The sequence below is a fragment of the Oreochromis niloticus genome, unplaced genomic scaffold, assembly GCF_001858045.2.
Source record: "Oreochromis niloticus isolate F11D_XX unplaced genomic scaffold, O_niloticus_UMD_NMBU tig00008554_pilon, whole genome shotgun sequence".
Lineage (NCBI taxonomy): Eukaryota > Metazoa > Chordata > Actinopteri > Cichliformes > Cichlidae > Oreochromis > Oreochromis niloticus.
Genome location: NW_020329272.1, coordinates 1 through 10,425, shown reverse-complemented (window position 1 = coordinate 10,425; position 10,425 = coordinate 1). Strand labels below are relative to the sequence as shown.

The following is a 10,425-nucleotide window of genomic DNA, read 5'->3' as shown; positions in this document are numbered from 1 at the left end:
AGTAGCTGTTTTTAAAACACAACTCAAAACTCACCTTTTTAAAACTGCTTTTGGTTAATTTTTTGCCTGTTTTATTTAGTCTTTTTAAATCTTTTTATGACTTGTAATTTTATGTGCAGCACTTTGTGATTCTGTCTTGAAAGGTGCTATATAAATGAAACTTTATTTATTTATTATTTATTTATTAAAACAGGACCAATTGCGACACAAAACCTCTCGCACACTAACACAAACTCTTTATACAGATACAGAGCTTTACATGTATAAATAAGGCAGACAAAAATGCATAAAACACAAGCTATCAACAGATTGTTGGTGGACAGCATGTCACTTTATTTTGGTTTTATCTTGTTTCTTTTTGGTGTAGCCTCACTAAACAAAATGTTTATAAAAATGACCACTTTTATTATGAACACTGGCTCAAAATCCACCGTCAGTGATAAAGAGTAGACATCAGAAGCAAAGTTCTGCCGACATCATCACACCTCCCACCCTCAAGTGGAGGTGGCGGAGAGGAGGCACTTGGAGTTTCGGTCGAGAAAGTGTCCGTGTGACTGAGTCCTGTCCCAGCTCTGCTTCAAGGTCTGTCGGTCCAGCTTGTTGAGGGCCTGAGAGCAAAGACGGATATCCTGGACCAGCTCTGACAAACTGTCCAGGTCTTCACTCTCCCAGGGGCCAGAGACCTGACACCCTGCAGGTTAAGCAACAAAGAGACATTTTATTTCATATCCATAATTTCCATTTTTCCCCCTATAAATATTTGACATCCAAATGTAGCCTATTAGCTAGCATCCAGTAACGTTTTCTGCTCCATAAAAGGGAAAATTAATTCACAACTAATCGGTTTTTGTTTTTGTTTTTTTATCTTTAAACCACACTTCTATATTGTAATGTCTGTGTGTGTACTCATCAAGCAACACCTCTGTGCATACATACTAAATGTTCAAACTTAGAAATGTGTCAAAAGGAAACAGACGCACAGCAAGACACAAACTGTTGCCAAGTACAACTTTGCACAGGTGATAAAAACATCAAATATCATCAAATTGTGAATTAGTGTGAAACGGTGAATCTAAGAATAGGCTCCCAAACAGTCATATCCAGAACAAATTACTTTTAACACATCAATGAGTAAGCAGGCATAGGGATTGGACAGCCTGGTTCTATCACAAGGGCCATAATATATTTGCCACCGCTGAGTTACAGTAAAGAGTAGGGGGCGATAGGCAAGACTTACCTTTACTAGCACTGATGGTTTGGAGCACCATCTCAGCAGCGCCACGGTCGTGCAGCCGAGCCTGCTGATACAACAGCTTCTGCTTCTCCATCTCTTTTTCCTTTGTTAGAAAGGTGACACATATCATTGCAGACCATCTAAAAATGAAACTGCTAAAAACTTGAGGAGACTAGTGGAAGATTCAAGACCGATTGATCACCTACTTCAAAACTCTTCACTTCTCCATCGTCATCCTCTTCATCATGGCAACTCTGAAGGAAGGGAGAAAGGTGAAAAAAAGCATACAAACTACAGACTGATTACTTCGGATAGATATAGCCACATCAGCGACGGGAAGTTCCAAAGCACTGAGGCATCAAACTGAGTATTTTCGGTGTCACCATCTTTGTTTTTTTAAACCAGATGTTACGAATGATGGGGAGGGCCGGTATCTGCTGCTTTGTGCAAAGATGAACAAGATGAAACTTGCCAGAGTTCTACAAAATGACCTGCAGAAGGCCCATCCATCCATCTCCCCAAGCAGAGAAGCCCAGACCTCCCTCTCCCCAGCCACCTCCTCCAGCTTGTCCGGGGAAACACCAAGGCGTTCCCAGGCCAGCCGAGAGATATAATCTCTCCAGCGTGTCCTGGGTCTGCCCCGGGGCCATCTCCCGGTGGGACATGCCCGGAAAACCTCACCCAGGAGGCGCCCAGGGGACATCCTTGTCAGATGCCCGAACCACCTCAACTGGCTCCTTTCGATGTGGAGGAGCAGCGGCTCTACTCTGGGCCCCTCCCGAATGGCTGAACTTCTCAGCCTATCTCTAAGGGAGAGGCCAGCCACCCTTCAGAGGAAGCTCATTTCCGCCGCTTGTATTCACAGTCTCGTTCTTTCGGTCACTACCCACAGCTCGTGACTATAGGTGAGGGTAGATCGAACGGTAAATTAAGGGGCCACTGACATGAATGTCTCTGATCAACAATCAACAAACGACTTTATGATGGTGGCCTGGGGACAGAGCTTCCTCTTGTCAACCCTCTGCTGACTGCCCAGCACCGTCTGGCATTTGCCGTAGAATACCAGAATGGTCCACCACTGGTGCCCTGTGCTTTTCACAGATGATAGCAGGTTCACCCTGAGCACATGTGACAGATGTGAAAGGGTCTAGAGAAGCTGTGGAGAACATTATGCCGCCTGTAACATCGTTCAGTATGACTGGTCTGGGGGAGGCATATCCATGGACAGACGCACAAACCTCTAACAGACTAGGTAATGGCACCCTGACTCCCATTAAGTAATGGGATGAAATCCTTGGACTCACATCAGACCCTATGGTGATGCATTGGATCCTGGGTTCCTCCTGGTGCCTGACAATGCCTGGCCTCATGTGGCTCGAGTATGCATGTAGTTCCTTCGGAATGACAATGCCTGATACCACTAACTGCCCCCATGCTCGGCTGACATAGATCCAATAAAACACCTCAACTTTTCCAGAAGTTCGGTGATACCCTGGTCCGGATCTGGCAGGAGATCCCCCAGGACACCATCCGTCTTCTCATTAGGAGCATGTCTGTCAGATCTTTCTGTCTGTCAGATCCATGCACACTTTGCCTGGCAAAGTGTGCAGTGAGATTGAGTCTCACATGCTTTAATTTTTTATTCGATGTGTAGGTGTTCACCACAAACAGTTTTTTATTTTTTATTTTGGGGAACTTGGTTGATCCTAAAGCTAAACACACCATTCTTTGTGTTTATATATATGTCATGATCCAGGTCAGTGTTCAGTGGTTTTCTGTCCTGGCCTTGCGCTCTGCATCTGCCTTTTGGGGTGGAGCCCTGGTTCAACACCTACACTTCTCCACGCGTTTTCCATCTGTGGCATTCAGCAAGACAGTATTTAAAACCAGTGTTGCCATCAGTTCTTCACCAGTTCGTTTCTTTGTTCATGCCAAGTACTTGATCTCTTTTGTGCCTTTAGCAATCTCGTCAAGTCACCACCTTACTCCTTCCTCTGGACGCTGGTCTCCACAGTCAAATCCCAGCTTCATTCTGCAACTTGCTTCTCTCGACTTAAATTACTCACTGCTCTCACCTGCCTGTCCTCCTGCCTGCTGCTTCCTCTGCATTACTAGAATACAAGGCTGGAACCCAACTCACTCACTCAACACTCAGAGGGCTACCCGCCTCCAGAGCCACCTGCAAGACTCCTCGTCAGAGATTTCCCTGCCACGTATTCATGTCTCACCATAGTTTATTCTGTGATTTCAATAAAACTTGTGAAATCTTATTTCCGCTCTGTATTGTGTCTGCACTTATGTTCACTCCCACGTACTGCTCTCCCGGCCTTGACAGCATGAAGTGTCTGAAGAAATATACCCAGCAGACCCAATTCGGAGTGCAATCACTAAGCAGTGATATATTAACAGTGTCCTAAACCAACAACAACTCTACCATCCAGAAGACTAGTTACTAGTGCAGCTGCTAGTGCTACTGTTAACAGTGCAGCTGCTAACATTTGGTTAATTTGCCACAGTTTGGTGCATCTGTTTTTAATTTCTTTTCCCTCTCTTAGCTTTTCAGGCCACACTAAACTATTCTACACTGAAGGTAGGGGAGGTGCCAGTTGCAATAAGTGATTTGATTAGGCAGTACAGCGCCCTGCAAGTAATCCATCAGCCCAAAAGCATCATCCCTGGTCGATGACATAAACAGCACGCAGAACAATAACAGGTTTTTTTACCGTCTATGCTAAGCCAGCTATGTGAGTTTCAATTCAAAAGTGTTTAGTGTTGGTACTCAGCAACAGATACCTTAGCCATGATGTCTGCGTAGGCCATGTAGAGATGATCCTCATCCAGTTTACTGCAAAAACAAACACATTCACCAAAGTTAGCACAATTATAGCTGTATTAAGGAAAATAATTTTGGTGCACCACTGACTGAAATGACATCTTCTCATTTAACAGTTTTTCATTATTTTGATGAATATTTACATGTTTTATATTTCAGATTCTTTAAAATAGCCGCCCTTTGCTTTGATTACTGCTTTGCACACTCTTGGCATTCTCTCTCCATGAGCTTCATGAGGTGGTCACCTGAAATGGTTTTCCAAAAGTCTTGAAGGAGTTCCCAGAGATGCTGAGCACTTGTTGGTCCTTTTGCCTTCCCTCTGTGCTCCATCTCATCCCAAACCATCTCCATTGGGTTTAGGTCAGGTGACTGTGGAGGCCAGGCCTCCATCACTCTCCTTCTTGGTCAAACAGCCCTCGCACAGCCTGGAGGTGTGTTTGGGCTCATTGTACTGTTGGAAAATAAATGACGGTCCAACTAAACACAAACTGGATGAGATGGCATGTCGCTGCAGGATGCTGTGGCAGCCATGCTGGTTCAGTGTGCCTTCAATTTTGAAAAAAATCCCAGCAATGGTGTCACCACCAAAGCACTCCCACACCATCACACCTCCTCCTCCATGCTTCACAGTGGGAACCGTGCATGTGGAGACCATCCGTTCACCTTTTCTGCGTCACACAAAGACACGGTGGGTGGAATCAAAGATCTCAGATTTGGACTCATCAGACCACAGCACAGATTTCCACTGGTCTAATGTCCACTCCTTGTGTTTCTTGGCCCAAACAAATCTCTTCTGCTTGTTGCTTTTCCTTAGTCGTGGTTTCTTAGCAGCTATTTGACCATAAAGGCCTGATTCACACACTCTGAACAGTTGATGTAGAGATGTGTCTGCTACTGGAGCTCTGTGTGGCATCTATCTGGGCTCTAATCTGAGCTGCTGTTAACTTGCGATTTCTGAGCCTCGGGACTCGGATGAATGTATCCTCAGCAGCAGAGGTGACTCTTGGTCTTCCTTTCCTGGGGCGGTCCAGTTTTGTCATAGCGTTTTTTCCTGACTGCACTTGGGGACACATTCAGAGTTTTAGCAATTTCCCAGACTGACTGATGGGCTGTCATTTCTCTTTACTTACCTCATTGGTTGTTGCCATATTATAAATTAATACAGTTGTCAAACAGGGCTGTCAGCTGTGTACCAACCTGACTTCTGCACAACACACCTGATGGTCCCAACCCCATTAAGAAGGCAAGAAACTCCACAAATGAACCCTGACAGGCACACCTGTGAAATGAAACCATTTCAGGTGACTACATCACGAAGCTCCTTGAGATAGATGTGCTTGAAGCTGTTGTCCTGTGAGCTGCCTATCACACAAGCTGTTAACTCTCAGAACCTTGTCCTGTGATTCAGTCGTGTCTTTGGGTCTGCAGACCTCTTCCTGTCACAGTTTGTTTCTCAGTGCGTTTGATGGTGAAGGAAACTGTACTCACTGACACTTTGACTTTCTTTGTCAGGACAGACCTACATTTTTAAGTGTTATGATGGTCTCTCTCTCTTCCACTGTTAATGGTCTTTTTCTCACCATTTTTGTAGCAACACACTACTTACTGCAGTACAGTACTGTTCAGCTGATGCTCACAAGGGTATGGCACCAACACTGCTTTATGCAGACAGAGGGGGTTGGAATTAATCCAAGTTGGAACACCTGTAGGAATTAGTAGCAGCAGCTTTCAAGGCTTGATCAACCTTCACTGCTGCAGAACAGCTTTGAATTGTTAACCCATGTTGTGTCCCTGAAAAAGGCCTTTTGGTATAATTCTGAAATGTACATTATTTTTCAGTTTTGGGTAACCTAACCTCTGGCAGCTCACCACTTACCTTTGTACCATTTCAAGCTATTCATTGGACTTTAACGACATGAACTGCAACAAATAACTGGAAAAATAGGGACTTTTAACAGGTAGTGTGTAAAATACACACCATTTTTCTGTTAGGGCTGTTCTGCTGAACAGCTGGATGAGCTGATGCAGGGGATCTATGTGTTTGTGTTTCTGCCCCTCCTCTTCCTCAGATGGCTCCTGTTCACCTGGTTTCTGAAATCAACACACATTCACAAAGTGCTAAAACTCTGCTATACACTGAAGAAATTAACACATAATTTGCCTTCAAAACAAGCAAAAATTCCAGAGTAGTCAGAAGAATTCCACTCGTTTTGTTTTTTTTAAATGAAATGAACTTACAGCGAGGTCTTCTATGAGTTTATCTTCAAAGTAGTGCTCCTCTGTCTCCATCCAGGACTTTTCATAGCCCTGCAGGAACAAGTTTACAGCCCGGTGCCTAGTATGAGAGAGATACATGGATGACTAATAACTGTTTATCTACCCATCTTCTGCTGCTTATAAAGGGCTGCACTGTAGGTGCAACATATATCCACAACCTTTCCTCACTAGCCCGAGGTGTGGCTGTAGATGAGGGTGGGAAAATAATAAAGTGCAGAATTTTAAATATTTCTTCTTCATTTTACATGTGTGTGTGTTTGAGAACATACCTTGGCAAGTTATAGAGTGGTGCCATCCTGAAGCAAGCGACGACATCTCTCTTCCTCTGTTTTGAAAGCAGTTTGTGCCACACAGCCTTCTTACTGCGCTGAGGATGCTCCACCTGAAGACACAAACTGAACCACTCAGTATACTAGATATTTAGTTGGTGTACCTTACCATCTGGAAGCCATATTATCCTGGAGAAGTATGTGGTCAGCTTTAATGAAGACCAATCAGCTAGTTTAAGAGGACCGTGGGGTACCTTAAAGCTATACTCTCTACGTTGGCACAAAAATGCGCAAAATCAACTCAACTTGAATATATAGACCTGCTCCAGGTGGAAGAGGACATGACCAATATCCAGGATTCTCTCCACAGTCTTCTCTGGGTCAGTAGTATCCTCATAGTGGTTTGGGAGGTCTCTGTACAGAGCCATCTGCCAACGAATTGCTGGGTCCTCTGACTTTGTAAGACACACAGAGGAAATGCATGACTCTATTGGCCCATTCACAAGGTTAAGCACCTTTGTGAATATATAAATATATAGTACCAACCAACATCTACCAACTGGTTTACATCTGTCTCGACTTTAACAAAACAAAAGCCAAAACACAGAAACACCACATGTAAAGCTCATGATTCAGTAGCTTGTATAACTACCTTGCTGGCAATAACTTGAATTGGTTGTTTTTTGTATGACTTCGTAAGTCTTTAAAATCATTGTGGCAGAATTTTGGCCCACCCTTGTTTATAACGTTGCTTCAGTTGATTTAGGTTTGAAGCCATTCATTTACGCACAGCACTCTTAAGGTCCTGCTACTTTCAGTATTTCAGTCACTCTATAACTTCAGATTCAGTTCTTTCTCCTGCTGGTGTGTTTGGGATCATTGTCCTGTTTCCTGACCCAGTGTGGGTGAAGCTTTAGCTGTCAAGTAGATGGCTTCACATATGACTCTGGAATATACAGTGTATCAAAAATAAATCATACACTTTCAAAAGGCTGTATTTTAAGCTTACACTAAATTTAAAATACATGGCTGAATATAAAGTTTTACATACAAAATGTTCAATGTTTATGAATAATCAATGAAATACGCATCCCATAGTTCACTGTAGTCACTGCAGCCACTGCTGTTGTAATGCAATTGTTCCGGGTGAATGGCTGCAGAATGAAAGCACTTTGAAATCGAATGATTCTTTTTGATACAGCCTGTACTCTCCCGTACAGACGAGTTTAGTGATGTTAGTGGGATAGGGGCTATGTGGAGTGATAGAGTTCCTTCAATCACTTGTTGACAGATTGAATTTCCTATTCTATATCTTTCGGATAACCTATGATATCACTGTGAAGTAGCCTTATTTATCTTATGGACATAAAGGTTCATCAGTTCGTTTAGGTCCTCTTACTCTAGATTTGTGTGAAATTTAAACTGAATCTGAGTACTTGACTCTAAATTTTGCGAGTTTGCCCACCGACCATCAAAATCGAATCACTTCATCCTTGTGCCAGATTTGAAGAATTTCTCTTAAACCAGTCCTTTGACATTACTTTCACAAGAATAAGATAAACTGACAACAACCTGACACCATGGCAAAATCTAAGCCCAGAGGCATAATGTGTAAGTATACTTTAAGTAACTTGTGTCCTTTTCTTACCTTTCCTTGTAAATGTAGGTTGTTCCTGATGACCTCTCGAACTTCGTCCTCTGTGTCTTTCTGCAAAAGAATTATTAACTTCGATCAAACAACAGGTATTCTGTGACCTACAAAATCCTATCAAAGATGTCATGAGCAAAAAATATTTATTCAGTAATTAGTAATGAAAATTTTACAAAGCTAAGGCAGAGTTATTTTGCTGTTACTAAAGGTTACCTCAGGAATACCAATACTGCAAATAATTGATTGTTATTGTCATACACCTCACCCCAACCAGTCATGGTAGATTTTTAAAAACAAATAGACATGTAAACATTATATCAAGCAAATATAGAATAGAATAGAACAGAATAGCTTTTTATTGTCACTGTTACAAGAACAGTGAAAGGCAGTTTGGCATCTCTCCGTGTGTGTAGAGTACACAATAGCGAATGTATTTACACAATAACAGACAAATTTACATTTACACAAGAAAAGATATGGTTGGTGCACCAGTTATTGGTCGTGTCCAAATTCATGGGCTGCATCCTCCTGAGGACCCGGCCTGAGCGGTCTACGTGGGCCGGGTCCTCAGAAGGTCGGGTAGGCCGGAAGTAAATGGCTGGGGAAATTGGACGGTCTAGCCTTCTGGTTAGCGTCACCGCTGTCTCGGTGGAGTTGAATAAACTCGGCCGCCTGCTCCTTGCTATCTAAATTATAACAGGACGCTGGCGTAAACTGTCGACCATCTCACACTTTTGTTTAATTGGTTTTCTGTTTGACGTTTGGTCAGCTGTGAGAAAACCAAGGAGGAACCCACCCGGGGATTAATAAAGTTTTATTTTATCTAATCTAATCTAATCACTTTAATCTCAGCCAAACCGATTTACTGACGAACAAATAAAACACTGAAAAAAGCCAAACAATATCATTTCTAGCTTGTCTAAGTGACTTACGTTTAACCAGAGTAGCGAAAGTCCGCGGTGATCTGAAAATGACGTGCCGGGAGTTGTGCCGTTCTCGGCGGCTTCAGTGGCCCTGGAGCTCCCGGCTAGCTATCGAGCTAAAAAAAAAAAAAAAAAAAAAAAAAAGAAGAAGATAAATATACCAGAATTGCGCCCATTCCATTGGCCGCCCTCGTGGCTCATGGGAAAGTGACAGGCCCTATGGCGGAGATTGAAGACAGGGGCAGTGGTTCGAATCCCATGCGGACCATTTGTTGGGGATACATACCAAACAAACAATAATAGTCCCTGGCTCTGAAATTCACCTGCTACGCTTGCTTAGAAGCCTACAGGCGAGCCTATAGACGGGCTCTCTCTGCCTTTTTACCGCTGTCCCAAAATCCCTCAACTTTTACCTCAATATTGCTTCTTAGCCTTGCTACCCACCGCCAAACACGCCAGGCATTGTCGCTTTCTCAATCTCTTCTTCACGTCTGAACAAACGCTCAATTTTGCCTTCATTAACACAAATTATACATCAAAACGTAGGTATTTTTCTTGCCTTTCACAAAATGCCACCGTCATTATCGCAGGAGTTGCCGTTTTCTCGCAAATGGCCTCCAAGCAACACAAAGTCAGAAACGTCCCCATTCAAAGTCTATGGAGACTTCAGTGAAAATGACAGCTGCAATGAGCTCTTTAGCTTTGATTTACAACTTATCCACATTTCTTTGCGGACAATCCTGCATGTCACAAATAAATGACACAAAGCTCATCTGTGGCTGTGCACCATTCGTGGTGCGTTGGCTCCCTCTACTGGTACGCGCCTCATTCAAATGTCGCCGCACATTTAAAATTGCAGGGTGTCTTTACACTGTCATAGCTCCTAGATAGATTTCTTCAGAGACCTGAAAATCGCTGTGATTATTCACCATAGCCTGCTGATTCTTACAGTGAAAGAACAATGTCAACGTATAGCATCGTTGGTTACTTTAATTGTGTTTGTGTTTTTTTAAATCAAATCCTACAAATATAATAAGCAACTTATGGCAGCTCTAGATAAACATGGCATTTACGATAAGTTTCAGTCCGGTTTTCGTCAGTTTCATTCCACGGAGACAGCTCTTCTTAGGGTCTCAAGTGATATCTTGATGGATAATGATGCAGGAAAATGCTCTGTTCTACTCATGTTGGACCTCACATCAGCTTTCGACACAGCTGACCATTCACATCCTCATTGA

General features: G+C 43.1%; 1 protein-coding gene and 1 long non-coding RNA gene across 2 annotated transcripts; both read right to left on the bottom strand.

Annotated features, from left to right (window-relative positions):
* Window positions 1-224: 224 nt before the first annotated feature.
* LOC112845679 (tonsoku-like protein) lies at window positions 225-1,281 on the bottom strand. Its single transcript, XM_025905096.1, has 2 exons — window positions 1,238-1,281; window positions 225-691 (listed from the first exon to the last, which is right to left on the bottom strand). Exons 1-2 carry the CDS (start codon window positions 1,266-1,268, stop codon window positions 495-497), a joined length of 228 nt encoding a protein of 75 aa, XP_025760881.1. The 5' UTR covers window positions 1,269-1,281; the 3' UTR covers window positions 225-494.
* A 2,685-nt stretch (window positions 1,282-3,966) lies between these two features.
* Window positions 3,967-6,104, bottom strand: LOC109199261 (uncharacterized). Its single transcript, XR_002059690.2, has 2 exons — window positions 6,046-6,104; window positions 3,967-4,079 (listed from the first exon to the last, which is right to left on the bottom strand). It is a non-coding gene; the product is annotated as an uncharacterized LOC109199261 (long non-coding RNA).
* Window positions 6,105-10,425: the final 4,321 nt, after the last annotated feature.

Excerpts from the sequence above, each read along its gene's own strand:
- LOC112845679 (XM_025905096.1), bottom strand. The coding sequence starts at position 1,268 with ATGGTGCTCCAAACCATCAGTGCTAGTAAAG. Across the intron at positions 692-1,237 it reads AACCATCAGTGCTAGTAAAG|GGTGTCAGGTCTCTGGCCCC; the intron begins GTAAGTCTTGCC and ends CTTAACCTGCAG.